Source organism: Etheostoma spectabile, chromosome 4, assembly GCF_008692095.1.
Source record: "Etheostoma spectabile isolate EspeVRDwgs_2016 chromosome 4, UIUC_Espe_1.0, whole genome shotgun sequence".
NCBI classification, from domain to species: Eukaryota; Metazoa; Chordata; class Actinopteri; order Perciformes; family Percidae; genus Etheostoma; species Etheostoma spectabile.
The window spans coordinates 18,816,111-18,840,341 of record NC_045736.1 but is presented as its reverse complement, the minus strand read 5'-3'; the positions used below and the strand labels follow the sequence as shown (position 1 = coordinate 18,840,341).

The 24,231-nt window shown below is 39.0% G+C and overlaps 2 protein-coding genes and 1 long non-coding RNA gene across 6 annotated transcripts; 2 read left to right on the top strand and 1 right to left on the bottom strand.

Moving 5' to 3' along the window:
- Positions 1 to 555: 555 nt before the first annotated feature.
- On the top strand, positions 556 to 9,225 carry apof (apolipoprotein F). 3 transcript variants are annotated; one of them, XM_032514421.1, is made up of 2 exons: positions 556 to 823; positions 7,356 to 9,225. In XM_032514421.1, exons 1-2 carry the CDS (start codon positions 779 to 781, stop codon positions 8,658 to 8,660), a joined length of 1,350 nt encoding a protein of 449 aa, XP_032370312.1. In that variant the 5' UTR covers positions 556 to 778; the 3' UTR covers positions 8,661 to 9,225. The 3 variants fall into 3 exon arrangements, with proteins under 3 accessions (XP_032370312.1, XP_032370314.1, XP_032370313.1); XM_032514423.1 differs by lacking the exon at positions 556 to 823 and adding an exon at positions 6,467 to 6,764 and having other exon boundaries at positions 7,359 to 9,225; XM_032514422.1 differs by lacking the exon at positions 556 to 823 and adding an exon at positions 6,471 to 6,764.
- A 1,227-nt stretch (positions 9,226 to 10,452) lies between these two features.
- stat2 (signal transducer and activator of transcription 2) lies at positions 10,453 to 22,397 on the top strand. 2 transcript variants are annotated; one of them, XM_032514378.1, is made up of 24 exons: positions 10,456 to 10,755; positions 11,534 to 11,665; positions 11,787 to 11,931; positions 12,070 to 12,165; positions 13,243 to 13,335; positions 13,436 to 13,514; positions 13,671 to 13,750; positions 13,854 to 14,005; positions 14,752 to 14,910; positions 15,006 to 15,095; positions 15,672 to 15,731; positions 15,830 to 15,850; positions 15,941 to 16,034; positions 16,264 to 16,311; positions 16,587 to 16,670; positions 16,819 to 16,917; positions 17,032 to 17,167; positions 18,562 to 18,614; positions 19,339 to 19,424; positions 19,538 to 19,674; positions 19,785 to 19,973; positions 20,189 to 20,243; positions 20,463 to 20,554; positions 22,018 to 22,397. In XM_032514378.1, the coding sequence occupies exons 2-24, from the start codon at positions 11,535 to 11,537 to the stop codon at positions 22,248 to 22,250; spliced, it is 2,412 nt and encodes an 803-aa protein (XP_032370269.1). In that variant the 5' UTR covers positions 10,456 to 10,755; position 11,534; the 3' UTR covers positions 22,251 to 22,397. The 2 variants fall into 2 exon arrangements, with proteins under 2 accessions (XP_032370270.1, XP_032370269.1); XM_032514379.1 differs by lacking the exon at positions 20,463 to 20,554 and having other exon boundaries at positions 10,453 to 10,755.
- On the bottom strand, positions 10,978 to 22,550 carry LOC116688432 (uncharacterized). The gene is made up of 3 exons (XR_004331771.1): positions 22,447 to 22,550; positions 14,981 to 14,983; positions 10,978 to 10,991 (listed from the first exon to the last, which is right to left on the bottom strand). It is a non-coding gene; the product is annotated as an uncharacterized LOC116688432 (long non-coding RNA).
- Positions 22,551 to 24,231: the final 1,681 nt, after the last annotated feature.

Genomic DNA, 24,231 nt, shown 5'->3' with positions numbered 1-24,231 from the left:
AACAGAACAAAGAAATATAAATAAAAAAATATAACAGGGCTGAGCATTTTGAGCAGGAATAGAAAAGTTGGTGGATGGAGAATAGGATAAAAATGGCAAATAAACAAAATTCTGTCAACAGAAGTGCAAGAGACATTCCTGCTCATCCTTTGATTATGCCCAGGGAACAGAGCTACTGTCTAAATGACGGTTGGTGAGTGGTGCGTTGGGGAAAACCAGTATCAACTTTGTTGAGCTACAGCTCCTCTAAGAAACCTGTTTCCATTTTGCAAACCAGAGTACACACTGGCATGTTCAGATAAGACACAAACTGAATGAGCTGGTCAGACCAGTTTGTTGATGCTGATTGACATCTGTGGAGGAAAAAGTTTATTTTGCATTTTTGATCCTTGACAACAGCTAAGTGGGTCACTTTTATAACTTGTTGATTCACTGTTGTATAACTATTATTATTGTTTTGTGTTTCATTTATAATTGTTTTGTGTTTCATTTATCATTGTTTTACTTAGCATAAGCCTTATATAACCTGTTTTGATCACATATCATACTCATGCTTTGACTACGGCTTTCCATCGAGCTCACGTTTTGAGAGACGGCGCTCCTGTTTTTGAAACATGGTTTCGAGGCAGATGCGCCGGACTCTCGGGATCGGCTGGGAGCGAAGACTGGCCATCCTCGCTCCCACACTATCCCTTGTTTGTTAAGTGAATAAAAAGACGGAGAATCCCTCGGTCCAACGGAGTCAGCTGCGGGTCGCGTACGGACGCCCAGCCACTTGATGCTGCTCTGCTTAGGACTGTCGGCTCTCCAGTCCTGTGTCACGGTAAGAGCTCTAAAAGTATTGTTTACTTAGCATCAGGTACTGAATGCTTTTGCATGCTGTTTGCTGTGCTGTATACTGTGGTAAATAAAGAGATATATATTCTAGCAGGTACGGCCTCTGAGTGTTTGTCTGTAAAGGAGAGTGTACTTTACAGTGTTGTTGATTATTGACAGTGTGAGTTTGTTGCTCACATCTGTACGGGATTCCGCGGGGGATAAAGGGAAATTATGTTATCTGTCAGGGCATGAATAGACAATGGGTAGGAGTGCCTGAAAATGCAGGATACTGTAAAAAATTTTGATTTTGCGTTGAGACAACATAGAGATGCCTGTAATGTATTTTCATGAAGATCAATGAATGACAAATTGATGTTTAAAGATGCTCTACATGCATTGAGTGAAATGGTGTAGATGAGGACACAATTCGAAAAAAGAATTTGAGATAAAAATCTAAAATGTTTCCCATTAAATCTAGAGTGACATCTAAATTTTGTGATTTCTTTCCATAAACTTCAAAGATTTAGTTATGAAGAAATACAAAGCTGCATGCAGTAAAACGTTTTAATGCACTGTGGGCTCAATGTTGGATGTATTATAAATCTTAATACTGATTTTGTTCAGAATGGTCTGGAGATGAAGTTTCCTTTAGTTTAGTGTCAATAGATACCAAATTGTGGGAGGAGATAGGTTTGAGACGTTTTGCAGTTTTTTGCAGAAAGTAGAGTGATGGACTTCAAAATTGGTACTGGGTAAAAGTAGAGGATAGCTTATACTCTATTGGGGGTCACAGTTTGACATGAGTTGTGACGTTGTAGCATGTGCAGTTGATTTGTTGTGAATTTTTAAAAGTTTTGAATGTTAGATGCAGAGCTGCATATTACAGAGAGTTTGGCCAACTCAAATCATGGGTGCCATATTGGCTACTATCATCAGATGACTCTACAGTGTACCCTATGGGTCGAATATGCTATCTTGAAATAAATCACTTATTTTCACCATAATCAGGAATATACATGTTATTATCAACGTTTGTCAATATGTAAAATGTCCTTATGGAAATATTTCCACCGTATATTTACCTTCTATATTGTAAAGGGGCCTCTTTTGACATAATACACAATAAGACAATGATAATGTGACCAACAGCATATGGGTAAAAAGTGTGTTTTGGTCAAGTGTAAATTGCGGTAGGACAGGACCATAACACTAGCAATAATAACTTAGTAGTAACCGAGACAAAGTTATGTATAAATAACATTTGCTGATCTAAATAATTATAAATTACATGCATACTTACATACAGTTTATTACATCTGAGTTACAGATGACAATTAAAGTCAGACTAGCTTAAATTGAAGTTATGACTATGGCAAGATCACAAGCATTTCTAAGTATTTAAATATATCGAGTGCTAGTGAAAAAGCTAACGCTAGCATAAGGATGGCTAACTTCAAACTTCATTAATTTCTAAAGCAGTGTTAGAACTTTTTTGACAGCGTGGTACATATTACATTAACGATGGTATTACTATATTTGTCTTATGTAATTTGTTATCATAAGACAAAAAGAGAAATTGACATTTACCTCACACATAAATGAGTAGGCACTGCAGCCAAACATGCAACAGTTGGGCATTTTTTCACTGATTTATGTCATTTTTATATAATCTATTACATTTTTCCACTATTTCCTGCACTTCAATGGGAATCAGATGAATGTTGGTAATGTTGGTAGTCCATGAAACACGTGACCACCTCGGAACCAATCGCATAACGGGATGGCTCAGAACATATGATTCGCTAGTTGGCCAAACTCGCTCTAATAAACGGCTCTGGTTAGATGCCTGCAGCAGTGCCACCATCAGGAGCATACAAATCGGACCAATCAGGCGTGGCTCAGGACTGGACTTATGTGCAAAGTTTGGTGAATTTTTTATGCATGGGAACCATTGACTGTTTATATTTACAATCTATGATGGGAAAATTGATTTTTTATTTCTTTCTTCTTCGCTGCTTGGTCCCTTATAATACTGGCAAAAACAATAGGGTCCACGCAGCTCTTCTGATTGGTACCTAATAATAACATAACTAATGCAAGAAACAACATGTAGATGTTTGACTCTGACTACCAGCTTGATTAAAACTGCTTCATACTTCTCTAAGAAGTTGTTGTTAATGTTTCCTTTTCTATTGAACTGCCTTCAGACAAATTTGTGGAATAGAAATAATGTATTGTCTTATGTGTATTATGTCAAAAGACTGTGAGTAACTTTGTTAAGAGTTCAGTTCATGGTACAAGGGAGTTCCCCTGACATGGTCACTCACTACAATGGGCATTTTTTTAGAGGCCCCTTTACAATATAGAAGGTAAACTTTTTGGAAATAGTAACAAAACACTTGTGCAAAAAATAAAAAAATAATGTAAATTAAATGACTTTAAAAGATTTTTAGTCAAATCACAGCAGGTAAGATGAACATGCAAAAATGTGCAATTTGTGTTCAGACATGCATACAATTCAAAATATATAATTTAATTATTTTTATTTTATTATTTATTATTATTTTAATTTAAAATAATTTAAGTTTGTAAAAAATAACTGAATGATGAATATATAAAATTACTGGATTTAAATGGATAAGTTCCTTCTAAAAATCCCTCTGTAATCAACAACTGCTAGACTGAAAAAGATTTTTTGACTCAAAATGCCATTAGGCTCCTTATTCACAATAATCTATCAATAATTAATAAAAACAAATGAAGTCTCACCTGTTAGCAGTGTTGTAAAATCTTGATCTGATGCAGTATAAACCAGTGATCTGTTGAACAGTTTATTTGCTATAAAAGAAGCTCTACATTCAGACTCAAAACATGGATTTTGCTCAGCGGCCTCTCTACCTCAATTTTTATAGTCCTTGAGCTAATCTGTAATCCAATTAGAGCTCCACACGCCACCCAAAACCTCATCACAAACACACACCCACACACACACACCACACACACACACACACAACACACACACACACACCACACACACACACACACACCCACAACACACACACACACACTGTGGTTGCATGGGAGCAGTGTTTATTGTCTCAGTGTTAACTAACGTTGCTGCCATATCTGGCCTCTGTAATCAGATTACCTTACCTTGTTTTTCTTTCCTTCCATTTAACTCTTTTCAACCTTTTGCTTCTCTTTCTCCATTAAAGTTGTTTTTCTTCCATGAGCAGCCAGCACGGAGGTAAGGGGTGAAGGAAAGGAGGATCCACGCTCCACCTTTTTCCTTGCCTTACATCTTATTCTCCATGTCCCTCTCTCTTTCCTCCCTTGACTCTGTCACCTGTCCTCTGCCCGCTTGATTTCTGTGGGAACAGCTGCACCCTGCGGTTCCCCCCAGACCGTTGCCAGTGGGATCCCTCTGTCCCTCAAAAACCTAACCCTGGGTTAGGTTTTAGGGGATATCTTGCCGTGAGGCGCACACACACACACACACACACACACACACACACACACACACACACACACACCACACACACACACACACACACACACACACACACCACACACACACACACACACACACACACACACACACAAGCGGTCCCTACTGAGAGTGTAATATCTCAGTTAAAAGCGAATGTATTACTGTGTGTTTACTATGGCAAGCCATTTTAACATTTAAAAGCTAGACTGGATATGTGTTGCAGATATCTTTAATTCAGTTTTGCCTAGTCAAAAAGAACATTTCGGATATCCGCAAATACATTCTTCCTATCCACAATTGTAATTTCAGATATCCACAAAGACATTCTTCCTAGGACAAATTACATCACGTTTGCCATTCATTTGTATGTGGTTTATCATTCCAGATATCAACAATTCAGTTGCAGATATCCACTATGTGAATTACGGATATTCACAACTGAGTTGTAGATATCTGTAATTCCAGTTTGAGATATCTACAATGTGTGACTGACTAGTCATAACTCCAGTTCGAGATATCTTTAATTCAACTCAATTCAAGATACCTATATGTAGCTATATACCTATATACCTATATCTGCAACACATATCCAGTCTAGCTTTTAAATGTTAAAATGGCTTGCCATAGTATACAAACACACAGTATACACAAGTGCTCACCGAAACATGCACGTAGCAATTGTAAACAAAAAAGTTTATTTTAATACTCATCTTGTGACCCAATAACAGTTGGACAATGTTTTCTTTAAAATAAGTAATGTCACACACACACACACACACACACACACACACACACACACACACACACACACACACACACACACACACACACACACACACACAATGAAATAAACATTTACAATTAACAATATGCCACAAGGTCACACAATATGGGAACTGGTTATAAGATGGACGCATTAAAGGTTCTAATATAGCTCAATATGGTACTATTGTCCACATAAATTCTACTTGTTTTGCTTGAAAATTACTCTATTTTTGCAACTGGATACAATTGTTACTCCAACTTCTGCATTCTCCTCAAAGCAGATATATAAAAGGACCATTAGATCTAGATCTGAATAAATACAATAAGTTTTAGGTCACATTTCTAATTGACGCTCATGTGTATCATTGTTAACCCATGACAACTTAAATTTTCTTTTTAGATAACCTGAAACATAGTGTTTCAATGTTTAAAAATATCCTACTTTTAGAGCTAATTTAAAAACACAATGGATCATCTGCAAAATGCACAGTCCCAAATCTGAAAACAGGGCTGGTTTTATTAGCTCATGAAAACTTTTTTGTTACACATAGATAGTTTTCATTGGCTCCAGGGCAAAGTCACGCTTTTCTGGGTGACATGATTGCCAAAGAGAAGGACTTTTACCAACAGTTTCTACTGTGTAAGCAAATGTGGCTTCGGAGAATAAAATAACTTAGGTCTCAGGGCAAAGGTATAAAGCCCTTTGTGCAAAGAAAACAAAGTTTGTCCTAGCCATAAAATCAGGAAGGCCACTGTTTAAGCCAGCCTGCTATCTCTGTACACACCACTTTTATTTAACCTTGATTCAGTCATAACTATTGAGTACCTGGTGCTCACTTTAATGTAGCTTCTATTGTGTATTGTGTTTTTATTTAAATCTTTTAATGTGTCCTGTCTGAATGTGATGTGTTTTCATGTATTTTTTTTTTTTTATATCAGATTTTGCACATGGAAAGCAAAGACAAATGTATGCCTTTGTGCATGCAAAGAAGTAGATAACGTATTTAATATTATTATTATGTTATTCTATGCTATTCTAAAGAAGTTATTTTCTAAATAATGTCAGTACAGGAAAGTGATGTCTTTAGATGTAAAAATACATAGAGAGTGAACAGGTCCGCAGTAAAACAAATGCATCCATTGTGAAGTAGAGTTTTGTATAGCCTATTTTCCAATAAAGAATTTTTGTGAATGAGTTCAGTCTTTACCTCAGATAGCCCCCTATTTTGCTCACTTGCCTTGACTGTGTGAGAGATAGGCTCAGGGCATAAGGGGAGATTTCTTTCAAGTATTTGGGTCAAAAACAAAACCTACCGAGTGAGAGAGAGAGAGAGAGAGAGAGAGAGAGAGTAGAGAGATGGGGGGATGAGAGGATAGCAGGGCAGACTAACTGCTTTGAAACACATGGACTTTCCCCGCATGAATCAATATTCAAGCCCTGATCTCCCTGTTGAGCAATGAGGCCAAAGAGAAGAGGGAGCTGAAAGAGAGATGAGATAGAGGGAGGGCTGTGGGATGTCATCTGTAAAGAAGGAGATTCTCATTGGAGGCAAAGAGAAAGAGGATTGCTATGCGTGTTTTGAGGAAAAGAAAGGGGAAAAAGGAAAACATAAAGCATCTTACATGCTGAAGCCATCTTGGTCACACTACACTCTACTTACACTGGACTCCACATCTGATTGTTATTAAGGTAGGTGCTGGAAACACAGCGGCCACGGGATCAAAAGATGCAATGAAATTGGAAAGTTGTGGGAGGAACAACATTTCTATTTTTAGTTGTAGTTATAATACAGAAAAACAAAGGACAAGCTGAGTGTGGAGGCTAATGGGATGCGTTGTTTTTGCAGAAAACATTTTAAAATATTTTGTTAGTTAAAAGAAAATCAATTTTAATGTGATAATCTTGACACTGGAATATTTTTTCACTCATATCTAAAGTTACAGAAAGAAAAACTCATCAATGTTCCTGCTCAAGATTTTAAAATAGGCTATTCAATAAGTATATTTTACTGCACATTGGGCTTTTTTGCAAACAGACTGGATTACAATTAAACAAAGACATAGACAAATGACTAATTGTGACACTAGAAACATTACAGAATAGGAATACTGAGTAATTCAACGTGTTTTTAGAGTGCAGGTGCAGCCTGTCTCTGGCCAAAACTAGCCAATTAATCTCTGCGTGAAAGTAAAGGCAAACATACTCGGCTGCAGAATTTACAGTACAATGAGAGCTAATTTGTTATGTTGTTTTTCTTCTTTTCCCCTGTGTTTAATATAGAAGAATTGGGGGGAAAGCTCCAACAAGACTGGAATGATGTCCTCCAAGTTGAAGTGGCTGATTGTGTTCCAGCTCCTGCTGAATGAACAGGCTCTGTGCAGGGTCCCACCTCCTCTTGTGCGGAGAAACATTACGCTTCCAGGAGCTGCCTTCAATGAAGGGGAAGAGACAGACAAACAGGATCATCAGTTTCTTCTGGGATCCCAAACCCAGATTAGTGTCTCATCAGCAGAAAAACCTGATCCTGTTCGAGCTGCCAAACATATAATATCAGTCCTCAGGGCAAACCTTCAGGGGAAGATTCAAGGGCATCCCCACATTCAGGGGAACGTCAGCTGTGAGGAGTTGCTGTCTGCTAGCACCGTGGATGACCCATTGTCCTCCATGTTCCCCCAGGAGCTCCTGGGTCTCTCTTTAGTGCCTGTGTTGGTGGTGGCAGGCTGCCCACAGGAGGCACAGACCCTGGTGCTTAAGCTGTACAGCCTGCTGGGAGTAGCGGACACGGAAGAGCTTCTGATGGAGGTGGAGGGTCTGATAGAGAGGATGAGCAAGTCTGCATCTACGCCTGCACCTGCATCAGCAGCATTGCCTCTAGGGAGGGATCAAGGAGGGCGCCACATAGAGGCTGTGATGTTTAACATCCAGCAGCTGGCCATGGTGGGAGAAGGTTCCTCCAATCATGAAGGGCATTGTGAGGGTTGGACCAGGGTGAGGGGAACCACACTGGCAGGAACAACTATGGAAGGAGCCACAGGTGATCTAGAGGAGGCTGTCGGCAACTGCGAGAGATTGGGAGTCCTGTGTGCTGGTGTTACCAGCAGTGGACTACTTAAACCTGGGATGTACCAGGCAGTATTTAAGAAAGGCAGCCGCGTCCTGCCCTCTGAATCCACAGTGTCTGAATGTTGGATCCGTCGATGCAGCGCAGAGGACCATGTTTTGACCTCCACTGCTTTGGGTCGTCGGGTGAAGCGAAGCACCCAGAGGAGCTGCATCAATAAAAGCGAAGAGCGTGTGTACAGCGTGATGGAGTGGATCCCTGCAGTCAGCACCCTCTACAACCTTGGCACAGCTGTGTATTATGCTTCAGTCAACTGCACTGAAACAGCCAAGGAGAGAGCCATTCTCAGTGCGGTTGACCTCGGCACGGATGCTCTCATGGTCGCCACAGGGGGAACCGCCGGGGTGGCAGGCTACGCCCTGGGTGCAGGGATGAAGACCGGTGTGAAAGCTGGTGTCAAGTATCTGCTCAACTCCATGAAGCAGGAAGACGATGTGCTAGTGAACCAGTTCAGCTGGGAGTAGGGCGTCATCACCATTTCTTTTCAAACAATGACACAGGATCAATGTTTGTTAACTGACATGTTTGAAGAATAGCATATTGGTTTACTAGATGTAACATTAATTGGAGAACAAGATTAACACGTTTTTGTATTACTCACTCAATTATCTGAATCTAGTTTTTAAAGTAGAAAATAGTTTAATAGTTTAATTAAATTACACATTAATTGTAAACAATGTCAATAATATATATATATATATATATATATATATATATATATATATATATATATATATATATTCAACAGAGCAAATTTGTTTTAGTTAAACAAATATTAAGCAGACATGTTTGAAGAACTGTTCTCAGGAAACTAAACCTTCAATCCCTCAAGACTTTCATTTTCCTTTCCAACCAATGTTGTTCTTCTGTTCACTCTTGATTTTTTCTCTTCCATTATAATGTTTTATCAGGTCAGAGTCACATTCCCACCTCTGGTGTTAATCGCAGGGACAATAGACTGAGATCTAGATTTTGTTTTTTATGTTCTTTTTTGCTTCAAAAGTAAATACATTATATGTTAAATCAAAATGTGAGTATACAGTGACTGTCAGTGTGGTAGTTTTTCACACAATTGTTGTTTGTATTGCAGATTGTTCTTAACTTCTCATAAAATTGGTCATCTTTATGAAACCAAAGTCAGTAGCTACCTAAAAAATGCAGTAGGTAAAACATATCACACTAGCTCTTTAAATCTAGTGAGATAAGGCTCAAGCTGAATGTTGTTTAATCAGATAAGCCCAGTACAGAACACACACATGCTTCCAGTTGAAAAGGGATTTGATTTGATTAAAAGAGTTTACACTATTTTAAGATCTATTTAATAATGTTAGATGACATGTGTTTGTCTCTTTTCCACATATATCTATAGCACAAATATATGGTAGTTTGTGTTCTAAAAAATAAGGGAATTTTAATTAAAATCATTCAAAAACTATTTTTATGGCGAGACCATACATTTTGAGGGGGATGTTGTAGTGGACAAATTTAAAATCAGGAACCCAGAATATCTACAATTCCTTTCACAGTTTCTGCATGGCTGATTTTAATAATTCATTTTCATTTATTCAGAATCCAAACTTATTTCTGTAACGGTGGGGCAAGTGTGACACCTACTGGGGAGAGTGGGAGTTGGAATGGAGGAAGGACTGCGTAAACTAAATGCTACTGTTGTAATATCCAATAAGAGCCAATTAGCTGAGTGGGAAAAAGAGTAAAATGACACTAGGGTTATTATTTTAAATCGTTAATTAAAAAAGTGTAAATACGAAGTTAACTGACAGGCCTACCCAGTAGCAGTAGCAGTGGTGGTAAATAATGAAAAATTAGCCTATATTTACCGAAGTACAATTTTTAAGTACTTTAGCAAGTAGCCTATTTGATCTTTTGTTATTGAGATTGTACAAATATTAACTCAATAGGCTGTATCAAACATCATGCATTGACTTAGATCAAACTATAGGCTACAGCAGTTTGTTATTCTGACTGGTTCATCAGAAACAAATAACCTGTTTAGTTGTTTATTGATTTGGAACCAGTGCATCACTTTATCACTTTCACAACCTCATTTCTTGTGAAATTGTCAGATTGGGCCATCAGTTTCTATTTTGCTCACCACTCCCCCCCCGCTACAGATTGACGTGAAAGTGTACCAACAGCGCGTGCTGTTCTATATCCGTATCGACCAATGAGCTGTTAGCTGTGAGCTCACGAGGAAACTGTGCAAGTTTTCTCGGACATTTCGGCTCTTAACTGCCTTAACTGCAGTTGTGCCAGAGCCAAAATGGTGCCCATGGCTATCTTCAGTAGAACCATTTGGGAGGGATAAGTAAACAGCCAATGATTCAGAAAACAAAAATTAAGGAAATAACATTGACACGCCTGCTTACCTTTGGAAGTTGTTGTATTGTTTTACCAAAGTCTAAGAGCAGCTACAGCTAACGTTAGCTAGTAACGCTAGAAACAAGAGCTATGCGTCTGTCTTAAATGACCAGTTAGCTAACAGTTGTTACTAACGTTAACTAGCAACATTTCAAGTTGCGCTTGCTAGCATACAGTAAGGTGAGTAAATGTGTTGTTACTAATGGCATGGCCCTGTTTGCGCTGTTGACTGACAGTTTGGCGGATATACAAATTAAGTATACTCGGTGTCAACTTCCAATGGCTTGTCAAAACATGATAACCCAATTTGCAGTCAATACCTGTCACAGGTCATCAGTTGCACTTTGCTCCTTCAACTGTCGATTAACGTTACAGACTTGTATGAACCTGTCACATTTAAATGTATATGGCGCTGTCTTGTAGGGCCCGGTGTTCCGTCCACATCAAAAACGATATCTATAAAAACATATACTTATGTATATGTAGTAGTTCTCTTGTATTTATCATGTAACAGAAACCACTGAGAGTGAATCTTGTGTTTTGGATGTTATTATCATACTGTCGGTGATTTCGTGCGGTGCTCAGATCTGAGCCTGACCCGCTTGCCTGATTTTATCCCCGCCTCTCTGGAGCTCTGTGCGGCGTCCCGTCACCGCCGTCAGGGACCGTCGGTATACAAAAACCTTCTTCTTTTTGGTTCATGTACCCGAGTTCACAAATTTGTAGAATATTACTACGGACATTAATGTAATTTTACGTTGCAGCGTCTGCTGTATTCTGTATTATCAGCTGGAGCGTGCAATGCGTGCTAGACGCCCCTATTTACAGAACGTTAACGTTCAGTAGTGTGGACGTCGCATCGTTCTTGGTGTGGCTTTTTCTGTGACCTCATACTGTTTAGCAGTTATTGTGGTTTTTTGTTTGTGTGCATGTTGGCGTTTCCCCTGATCAACCAAAGGATGGCTCAGTGGGACAGACTGAGGCAGCTGCCTGCTGCGTACACACAGCAGTTACATGAGCTCTATGACAGGGATGCTTTGCCTATGGATGTGCGGCATTACCTGTCCGCCTGGATAGAGAAACAGGAGTGGTAATCTCATCTCTTTTGCCCCTGTTATCATTCATCCCACATTATATCAATCAAGGATCACAGTAAATTACCCTCTTTGTAAAACATTCTGCTATTTGTATTCTGTTAATTTGTTTTCCAGGCAACGAGCAGCACGGGACCATGATTTAGCCATGGTGCTGTTCCAGGTCTTACTGGAGAATCTGGATATACAACACAGCCGATTTGTTCAGGAGGAGTCATTGTTACTGCAGCACAACATACGGCGCTATAAACAGAACTTTCAGGTCTGTCTGGATGGGATATGTGGAAACTAAAGACCTGTTGTGGGACATCTTTGTTTTATATTGGAAATATCCACTGTGAATATCAATATTATAATTAACTTTGACTCTGATATCCATCTGACCGTTCTTCCCTGACAGAAGTACCTGGATGAGCCTTGTTCTTTGGCAAACACAATCCTGTGGTTTTTGGGAAAAGAGAAGGAAATCCTGCAGAGTGCTGATCTGGCTGAGCAGGTTGAGGCGACATTTCATCAACTTGACACACTCTGCTGTTCACACAATATTTAATGAAAACAGCATGTAAATGAAAACAATTAAGCACATAAGGGCTGGGCAATATGGCCAAAATCTTATATAGGTCATTTCATAACTCTTTAACAATATAGCATGTTTTCTGGTAATTCATTACATAAGTGCTCTATATCAGTGGTCTTCAACATGTTTGAAGCCAAGGACCCCTTAACTGAAAGAGAGATGGAACAGGGACCCTCTACTTGATATATGTTGTATAAAATAAAGTTGCATTAAACTGGGCCTAAACAACCTGTATGGTGGCCTAAAACTAAGATATTAAAATAACCTAAAATGGTTGGCACGATTTTATAAATCATGTTTTAGTGTTAAAACATACATGTGGCACAGTGAATCCTTAGGATTACCTGTATCTGTGGATGGCTACCTTAGTGACTACCTTACCTATGGGTCAGTAACCCTGTCATCAGTGGGAATTTATATTGGATGATATGTTACATTCATGTTAAGACTTTTTGAAAAACTTAACTTAAAAAATTAAGACTAATTTGTAGGCCCCCCTGCATTGACTCTAAGGACCCCTTCTGTTGATGATCCCTGCTCTACATGAAATAACCACATGGTAAAGTGTCATCCAAATGGCGTAAATATTGCCATAACGCTGTTCGGCTGCTTTTTTTTCTACAACGCGATAGAAACTATATAGAAAAATATGCATGGTAGGCATTTTTATATTTTCATATTGCCCAACCCTCACACACATTTTGCTAGAAGAAGGCATTAGTCACTTGTTTTTGTTTTTGAACAATCAAATATTTTATCACATGGTCACATTGTGGTTTTTGGTCGTAAATCAGAAAGCACCACATGTACTGAAAACAGACAACAGGACTCACAATGTGTGGGCTAGAAAGCAACGGTTTTCCACCAAGCAGTGATATGTTTTAACTGCCACTTTCGCTCACACTTATTCTTTGCACTTTAACAATTTTACTCACGGTCACATCTAATAGACTTAATTTCTATACCTGCTCCTCCTACTCCTTTGCTTTGTTGCAGGTCCAGTTTTTGTGTGTAGAGCCAGAAGCCATGGAGACAAGCAGCCAACGGGACCTTGAACGTAAAATAGCTGGCCTCAAGAATGAAGTGCAGGTGCAGATTATGTTGCTTTATGCCTTTTATGTTGTGTTTTGTAGTTAAAAGATAATAGAGTTGATTCATTTTTTTCCCACTCTGGACTTTTGGGATATAGTGCATGGAACATACAATGTTATGTTTGGAGGAGCAGCAAGACGAGTTTGATTTTAAATACCAAACTCACAAGATGGAAGGTAAGCAGATTAAAAAGTTATGGTTATATTTGCATACTGTGACAATGGTCTCTGAGGATGAGTGATAAAGAGGCCTGAACCACAGCTTCATGTTCTCTTTTGTTTTGGTCGGTCTTATATGGAAACTGTGATCCCTCTGTGGAAATGGTCATACAGCTGTGGTAGATGAGGCTGTGAAGAAGGAGCAAATGAAAGTTCTTCAGTTACTTGTCAACAAACTGAATGAATGTAGAAAGGTATGGAGCTGTTAATCTTTTTACAAAACACCATCTCTTCAGGCCAATTCTTTTTCTAATTAAAAAAATAACACATTTTTGTCTCATTAAATCACCTTCTTAGAGCACACTGTCAGACCTAAGTAAGTGCCTGGACAGAACTGATGACCTGATCGACATATTGGTGAAGAAGGAGCTGGTGGAGTGGCAGAGGAGGCAGCAGAAAGCCTGCATTGGTGCTCCAGACAGTGTTTGTCTGGATCAGCTAGAAAAGTGGTATGTTAATGTCCACCTGTTCCACATCAATTTTTTAATCTTTGGCATTTACTCTGAAAGACCTTTCAGACTTAACATAGCACAGCTCTGCAACCTATTATTTGTAATTGGCTCACTACATCGCAAGTATGTTTCAGTAGTGTCTGAAAGGCCCATAAAAGTTATATCAATAATCATTCAACTCAATGAAGTGCAAGGCTGGAGAAAAACATGCTATTTATAGGCTGTATTTAAGACTTCCTCAATCTCACCACCACTATTATCACATTTGTGGTCTTCATTTGGTGTTTTTTCTTTTTTTCCATTTTCTGAGACTTGTGTGAACTATTTTTAGTTATTTACGTAAAACACACAACCACCTGTCTTGTTATGAGAGACAATCGGCACTGCCAAAAAAGAAAAAGTTGCGCGCATGTGTGTGTGCTCGCCACAGATTTAGTCCTGATATGCCGCACACAGCACAGGACACAAAACTGCTGCATTGAAAGAAAATCTGTCTTCTTTTTTTTGTCAATGAAAATAAAGAGTTATTTTAGATTTATTGTTTAAACTACATTTTTATCTCATGTTTTTTTTTCAACAAAATTGCATGTTGATGTAGTCCCAGTTAGTACGTTGGTGCAACTCGTCATTGTCTCGTCTTAGTCATGGAAACAAAGGTTATTGATGAATTTACATATTGTCATAGTTTTTGTTAACAATATTAACACTGGTGTCACGTTTCCTCTTTTCTCCTTTTTTTGTAGGTTCACCTGTGTTGCAGTGTGTCTGTTCCAGGTGCGGGAGTTTCTTGGTAAGCTGGAGGAGCTGGTAGGAAAAGTGTCCTATGACAACGACCCTATAAAGGCCCAAAAACCTGTATTGCAGAGGAGAGCAGATACTCTTCTAAAAAACTTACTCAAAAGGTATCTCTTTTAGGAAACACTTCCTTACAATTTCTTGCTCTTTTATGATTTCCTTGTGAAATTCCTTGACACCCTTGTTTTACTGTTTCTTGAAGTTCCTTTGTGGTTGAGACTCAGCCGTCCATGCCTCAGGGGAAAGGACCCCTGGTGCTCCGCACAAACGTCCAGTTCTCTGTCAAGACCAGGTCAGTGGGCCACTCCAGGCAACACTACAATGCTAAGTATTTACTTGAATTTAAGTACATGTTTTGTAACATCATCCGTAGACTAGTCGGTACATTCTCACCTATTCCCCATTGTAATTTGATAATCAGTATCTCTTTTCATAAATAAATATGCAGTTATTAGAATGGTAGTTGTAGATGTTAGGCCACTGACAAGAAGCAACCAAGACATTTGAAAGAGCACAATGTACTTTTAGCTACACAAACAAATCATAACAGAGGGTTGTAGTGGAGCTAAACCCACCTAACCTCAGTTTCCTTGGCCTGTAGTGGATTGTAGTTAAAAAAAACAACAACATTACAGCAGTTCTTAACTAATATTAAGAATAATAAGGAGAATCTTGATAATTTAATGCTTTTCTGCAAAGCCTTCTGTTATTTTCCCAAATGTGACTTTGATCCATCACACTTATTTGGTTCTATATTGTAACATTGAGAGTCTTATCTTACTATATTCCTGTTTTTCATATTTTACTGTTAATTATATTAATATTTCTAAAATTTCTTAAAATTTGAAACCTGACATAATCTTTTCAGGCTTCTTGTTAAATTCCCTGAGCTGAACCACTCCATGAAAGTGAATGTATCTATGGACAGGTGAGATTCCTCCTTTAGTTCTTGACTTTAAACATTACATTATGATGTTTTGTTGCCCCCGGTGGTCACTGCTCTGTTTTTCTCCTCCTTGAAATTAGGGAGGCTCCTCAGATCAAAGGGTGAATATTTGTTTTTTTAACTTTAGCTTCCCTTATTTTTAGAATAACTGTGAATTTGTTTTAACTAAACCTTGTATTGTATGTTTGTAGATATCGGCGTTTTAATGTTCTTGGGACCAAAATTAAGGCCTTGAACATGGCAGAGAGCCAGAGTGGAGGCATGGTGGCAGACTTCAGACATCTTGTGAGTGATAATGATTTGAAAAGAGAAAAAATATTAAATGAAAACTGAAGAAACTTGTATCAACAATTAGATATAAATCCTTTTAATACAATTTCGACTTCTGAAGGATAAATCCTGTAACATACATAACTGTTTACGTTAAGCATACATGAGGTACACACATAAAGTCGTCTCTAGCAGGTGGTAATATTATTGTTTGACTAATTTTGTGTACCTTATTTGTCCATAGACTCTGAAGGAGCAGAAGTCTGGAGGTGGCGGAAATAGAGTTAGTGATGTGAGTTGACTTTGGCAGTTCTGAAGATACAACCTTTGCTTACAGTATAACTCAGTAACATGGGTGTAGCACAAAAATTCTGGGCCCCTTCATGCATCCAAAGCTATTCATTCTAGCATTTGGGTACTGTCCCCTTAGTCCCCTGCCCCTCCCCCTTTCCTGTCTAGATCCTGCAAGTAAGTCATAATTCAAGAAGATGTAAACAACCAAATAATGGGTGTGTGTGTGTGTGTGTGTGTGTGTGTGTGTGTGTGTGTGTGTGTGTGTTTTGATAGATTTCTCTCAGTGTTACAGAGGAGCTGCACATCATCTACTTCAACACTGTATTTGAACTGAAAAGCTTGTCGATTGAGTTGGAGGTGGAGTTTCTTCTACTTCTTTTCTTGTAATATGGCTAGCATTATAAACATGTCATTACACTAAATGAGCTCTATATACAAATTAAGCATAATATCATTGTTTTTATTGTCTTGAAAATGGAAATGTGTTTTTTGGCACCCAACCTAGGCCTCCTCCCTCCCGGTGGTCATCATCTCTAACTCTAGCCAGCAGCAGAGTGCCTGGGCGTCTGTCCTCTGGTTCAACATGCTCAGTCTGGACACCAAGGTGAGAGTTCCTCATGACTAACACACAACATGTAGCATTTTGCTGTTTACCTGAGTTAAGAAAGCATTAGAAATCAATTGTGTATATACTTGTTAATAACAGTCTGTTTTCCAGGATGTCTTGTTCTTTGCCAACTCTCCTGCAGCTCCTTGGCCGCAGTTTGGAGAGATGTTGAGCTGGCAGTTTCTCTCTGCCACTAAACGTGGTCTGAATGAGGCTCAGCTGGAAATGATTGCACACAGACTCTTTGGTAAATGTTGCTTCTATGGTCTGCTTCATTTGCTTGTCTTTGCCTATTTTTGCAGTTCTGTCTATAAAAAGGGCTGAATTCATTCATCCATGAGTCAAACATATTATCAGGAAACACCTTGATCCAATTTTGACACAAGTTACTAAAATGCACCTCTTAATGTGCACTGTACCATGGACGGCACACTTTGTTGCTGTGGTGTTGCAGTTACCTCCACTCATAAGCGTTTTTATAACTTTAAAGCATTAAATCTTCAAAATATACACTCATGCAGCACAACAATTAAAAGCTTTGCCTCTCATGATTCAATTAAGCCCACACACAAAGCATAAGATGATTTATAGCAGTTATAAAACTGTTATAAAGTTAAAGGAATAAAGAAATATACTAGAGTCCAGTTTGCATGCATACCCTTTTCATTGTGCCTTCATCCACAGCAGTGAAAGATCACCAAAATCTTTTTTTCATACCTTGCCAACAATCCAAGGAAATAGAATATCCAAGCCATTTTATCCAAAAGAGCTGTTCGCCTCACAGTCTTGAAGTTTCTGGCCAAATTTTAACTGAAAAAAGCTAAACCGTTTTTAATTTCCGGACTTCAAATCACGTCTTCCTTCTTACCCAAGGCTGCTACGTGCTCGGCGGGGGTATTGCTGTATTCTCCGAGGTCTACGGATTCCAATGAGACCTTATATTAGCCAATCCGTTCACAGGAACTTGGGATAGCCCTGGGGGAAGCCAATCAAATCACTGACGCAATGGATGTCAGACCCACATGCGGGAGATCGTCATTTGCTCGGACAAGTTAAACCGACATGTTACAAGACCATCCTACCTTTTTAGCCAATAAGAAGACAAATCAAAATGCACCAAAGTTTACAATAACATTTTAACCCTGGGATGGCTGTAGCTTTGTCAAAGCAAAAACAGGGCATCATATAATCCATTTCACATCCTGAACAATTTATAATTACTTATTTCTATAAATTTATGTATATAGTTATTTCAAATATGTGTGGGATTGATGTGGGTGTGCTTTTATATGGTAGTTTTGTATTTTGAACTTTTTTGACTTTTTTCTTTGCACTTTTCAACTCGAAATAAGAAAACCGCACAGACATATCTGTAGAAAACAAATCATATAAAAAATAATTTTTGAGTCTTTTGGCTTCTTTTTTCTGTAGGTAAGCTGAGATATGTGGCTATGGTGTTGTGTTGTCTGACACTTGTAAGAGAAAACCTGAGAGTGTTACCTTTCCAATGATATCGAATGTTTTACATTTAAAGATAAACAACTCAACCGTCATTACTAGAAACATGGTGTAAAAATGTATTGCATGATTTGTTATGGAATATGTCAGAGAGTTTAATGCATCTTTTTTCTATCCCACCAGGAAAGCAGCAGAACTACGACACCCACAAAGTACCTTGGTCAAAATTTAGCAAGGTAAGAATACTGAATCCTAGAAAAATATTTTTCAACATGGGTTGAGGGATTAACCTTAACCCTAACCACTTGACTCAAAATATCTCTTTGGTGATCCCCTGGCTTTTCCATTTGGTGCTCGTCACCATGAATTTCGGTTTTGAGTGACAACAATTGCAAGGAAACATTCCTTTCATCCCTCAAGCTGAATTGTTGCTGTTTAAATGATTTTATCCTCTAGAGCCACCATCATGTTATGTCAGTTTTCTCAATATTTTGGTTTATTGCCAAATATCTGCAAAACTGATTTCAATAAAGTTTTTATTATTCAGGGAAGGTTCACTGAGAGGCAGCCTCTCTTTTGCAGGAATGTCCTGATCCCATTCACACATTCATACCAGGAAGCTGTCCAGTACAACCAAAGTCTCATCTGCTGCTACTGAGCAGCTGCATTGAGCGGTTGGGTTGGGGTTAAGTTCCTTGCTCAAGGGCACCTCAGTGAGGGACAAGTTCCCCACCCAGATTTTTATCCTGTCGGTCTGGGGATTGAACCAACGACCTCCTGGTCAAGCGCTCGCGTCTCTAACCTTTAGGCCACCGCTACCCCTAAAAATGACTGAGTTTCCATAATATATTTTGTGTTTAGTTCTAATGTGCATGTCAGCTTTCTCATATGGTATCAAACATGGTTAGTGAATGCACTGTAGGTGTGAATTGATGACCTATGCCACACCTTTTGTTACAGGAAAATACTCCGGACACTTTCTGGGTGTGGTTTGATGGCATCTTGGTGATGGTGAAGACGTACCTTGAAGACCTGTGGAGGGAAGGGTATGTTTCAGTCTAATATTGGTTTAATACATAGCGGTTTACCCCATGCATATAATTCCTGGGAATTAGGAGAAGTTTATTGTTTTATGTAAGACTTTTAATCTGTACTGTAGCCTCATCATGGGTTTTGTGAGCAAAGGCAAAGAGAAGTCCCTCCTGAAGAAGAAACAAAGAGGCACGTTTTTGTTGCGCTTCAGTGAAAGTGTCATTGGAGGAATCACCTTCTCCTGGGTAGACACCACCATAACTGGTGAGATATTTTCATTTCATAATGACTCTAATTTTGAAATTGTTACATTGTAGACCAACAAGCTTCCTGTTAGATAAGTTCAACTTACTTTTACCACTGTCTATTTGTAGGTGAGCCTGACGTAAAAACAGTCCAACCATTCACCAAAGTTGACCTTTGCCAGATCCCGTTTCATGAAATCATCAGGAATTTCCAGATCTTAGAAGCTGAAAATATTCCAGAAAATCCTCTGCTCTACCTATACCCCAACACCCCTAAAGACGAGGCTTTCGGAAAATACTACTCCAAGAGGAGTGGAAGTAAGGGCATCAAGTGTTTCATCAAGCTGACCCATTTAGCTTGCCACTTTAATATTTTTAGAAAACACGGAAACACAGCTCACATGCCATTTGCTGTTTTGGTTAATGCTACTTGAATGGGTTTTGCCTTGCAGTTATCATGGGTACAATTACACTATAAAGATGTTGAATATGACACAGTCATTCACATTCATTCATTACTCATTCTCTTTCAGGTGACAGTCCTTACATAAAGTACATCAAAACCAAACTGGTGTTTGTTTCCAAGGAGTAAGTATATTATTAATTTTCTCCAGGCTTGTTTACAGTGTCTTGCTTGTTTGTTAATACAAAATCGTCCTTTGTACTGTAAATGCGCTATTTCTACAGAAACAACAACTACAAACTAAAAGTGCAATTGCTTCATCTAAGAAGTAGTGTACCCACGCCCTTTTTTATGTCATGACTGGAGCAACTGGTTGTAATGACTGTTTGTCATTGGTCATGTAGGAACACACTGGAGGCTAGGTCACCTATGTCCTCTGACATGGCACAGGGTGAAGGCCAGGAGCCAATGAATGGCCTGTCTGGAGAGGCAGCTGGTGAGTCATGGCTCTCCTTGCTGTCCCATCCAGCTGAAAACCTCATCCAACAAGTCACTCTCCCTTTATCACAGAGCTCTGTGTTCCTATATTTAAGCCTTGTGGTGTAGGGAATCAGTGGTGAAGATGCTGTCTAGGTAGATGTCAGACGACAGCTATGAAATTGTTAAACTCCTAACTAACATCCCGTGGGGCTGTGGGCTGCTTCTACTGCATGCATGTATACAGTAGTCTGCTCTACTAAACATATGACCTAACAGGTGCGAAGGTTGGTTTGAGCTAAAACGTTACTGACATGTTAATTAAAAATTTTCTTGCATTTTAATTTTCCCTTCTGATGCTTGAATATATTTGCTTGGTCTATCTATTAACATCAGTTGAAAAACACTGTAAAACAAAAACAGCACATAGGCATACGAAACAATACCACCAGTAATGATCAATCATAAAATCAAAGATAATATAGCTGTATTATTAGTCTTATTATTATTACTAGGAGTAATTGTGGTCGCATTAGCATTTGATCTTACAGTAGTTACATTTGAATCCATTGAATCCGTTTTTCAGGGTTTGAAAAGACACGTATTGAAAATTTTTGAGGAAATATGTTTTTCTCTTTTAGTCCAGTAAATATTGAGCTTGACAACATGCAGATCCACGTACCATTTTGGTGAAAGCAAAAGTATAGGACATTAAGAAACACACTTTATCAAATTGTAACAAAATACATTTACCTGAACCTCTAGAATGAACAGTCGCCGCTGTCACGCACACCTAAACCACGACCGTAGCTGCCAGTAGCTCCACACCGGACGCTGATTGGTTTGGTCCGCTTGAAATGCATCACTTGAAGCCTGACCAGATGGATTTTCATGTGATATGTGATCCAGCAATTCTCTCGTGATCTGATCTAGTGATATTGCAAGAATCCAACTGAATGTTGTCACCTGGCAACTGCTCAGAACCCAAAAAATAGTCATTAACATATTAATCAGGGAACTTGAGCTGATTGGCAGATTTCTTTTTTTTACAATTTGACACAGCCAGGCTTGCTGTTTCCCCATTTCCAATCTTTGAGCTGAGCTAAGCTAAGCTAAGCTAACCAGCTGTTGGCTTATGTTTCATGGACAAAGGGTATTGATTTTCTCATTTCTCTCTCTGCCAGAAAGGAAATGTGTATACATGCTTAACAATTTCTTTATGACTTACAAAAGGTAGTAAGAACTTAAGAAATTAGCTATTAAACAAGTTGAACAAACTGAAAAAAAACTACACACATTAAACATAAACCCAGTATAACTGCATGCAATTCATAAGAATCAAATGCTACCGGTCTGTAATTATATTTTTTGTATTTTTGGGGTTGCATAGCATATCGCATTTGTGTGAAAGCAGTACTAGAAATAAACAAAACAGCTATGACAGAATTAGTATCTTTCTCTTGTCCCTTTCTTTGCTCTCAGAACAAAACGGGAGTCCTCCTTCTCTGCAGTCACCTCTGGAAACGTATCAACCTGATCCCATGCTGTCTGGCTCTGTTGCAGCCACAGAGGATGATTTACTGATGTATCTCAACAACCCCAACATCTTCGTTGACTCTGACATCATACAAGATGAGCTGGGGCTGGCTGATTTTAGTCTTCCAGGGTTTAATAATTGCCAGCCCCCACAAACTTGTGGAAGCATTTTCCAATAAGCCTCTGTTGTGTATATTAAACCAAACCACTGTATCATTTATAATCAGCTTAACTTGTAGCTACTTACATTACAACAATCATGTCATAAAATTGTAGGACACGTAGCAAATTCACTGTAAACATAATAGTTTTTTATCTTAATATGACATTTAAAAAGTAGTTTCTCTATCCTTGCCTAGCACCTGTCAGTGGAACACTATCAGCATACCACACATTCAGCCACCTTTTGATCTCGGCGCTACTGTCCCAGGCACCTGCACTAGACTCCTAAACTATCATGTATCTTAAACCCTTTTGTATAAATATATTTCTAATTTTGGGGACACTGACCATGTAAGCAGGTTGGAAGAGGTGTATGTGAGGTATCGTAGAGTACGTTGCGCAGACAGCACATAGTTTGTTTTACTGCTTGTTTTAAGGTCCCTTTGTGGTTGCTTAGATACCATATGGTTGCTACCTAAAGCTTGTGATAAATTGTATTGACATATGGCACTTCCTCCGTTTTAAGTTATATGCTTTTATCTTAACCTGCTCATTCAAATCAAAATGTTTTTATCACAAATAAAAGTGATATAACTTTTGAATGTTTGTATTGATGAATTACAAAAGCTGGTCAGTCTGATGTCATGTTGCTTGAGCTCATTACTATTCATGAGCTCGCCCAGTTGCACTGGGTAAAGGATGCTGATAGCCTTTTGCCTAAGCAGCGCCAGCATGAAGTAGCGTACGATTAAACTTCGGTTTAATCTGAAGTTGGGGAGAGCTAGATCGGGTTTAGGGAGTAGTATGTAACGGGGAAATTCCGCGTAGGGGGGTTAGTTACGGTGGTGGATGAGTCACACACAGGACTTTCAGTCAAGAGAGCGGGGTTCATGTCCCACGTTTGTCCTTAACCGTCTCATTATTGCCGCGTGTCAGGGAAGCCACTTTCTTCTTCAACCGGCCCGTTATTCCTGCGTGTCACAGAACCGTAAATCCACCCACAACCTTTCGCTAAACCCAACCGTACCATTCCCGCAAGTCACAGAAATGTAAGCCCACCCACAAGCTTTTCCTTAACCTAACAGCGTCAAAAGGCCAAAAGTCCCGACCAAGCACATTCAAGTAAAGCGTGTTATATGACGGTAAAGGAAACTTTTAGCGTCCATAACGACAAAGGCACCTGACCAAGTGTCTGTATTTTACAAAATGGGAGTGGGAATGTGTTGGCCATTTGATATGTAGCTACTCTATTACTAACGTGTCAGTTAACTAGCTGTAGTGGTTATTAGAGTAGCCGTTGATGTGGAAAATTATCTGTAACGTTAGCTAGGTTGAGTTGGGGGGGCCTCTAGCTCACCCAGTAAGAGCATTTGCCCCATGTTGGCTGAGTCCTGCAGCGGCCAGGGTTCAAATCCGATCTCCGGCCCTTTACTGCACGTCAACCCCCATCTCTCTAATACATATTTTTAATGAATATATCAATTAACATGACTTACTTTTGACGAGGGACAGAAAGTGTAGAGGTAACGTTACATTTAAAATGTAACGCTAACTTGAGACATTTGGTTTAATTTTCAATAAAATGTGGGCAGCAATTAAAGCTGCAGTAGGGAGTTCTGAGAAAACGTGGACTTAGCCTAAAAATTTGAACAAGCACACCTTACAGGTCCCTCCCCCTTGCTCTCTGCTGCGCCACAGCTCCTCCCCCACAGCGGGGCCTGCCGTGAACGCGCAGGCTAGTAAGCAGGGCCACCGATGCTTTCCACATCCTCATGGACAATACAGGGGATTTAATCTGAGGAGGGTATAGCTTATTTAAACAATTTGCTTATATAAATTATTTATATTTTGTAAATTTTTTTCAATAAAAGGGTTTAAAATGATTTTTCATGTAATCGCTCATTTGTGAGAACAAAAGTAGCACGTTACACAGTACATTACTGAATTACCTTTTGGATCAATTTAAAACCGTAAACTTTCAGTAGGAATGATGAATGA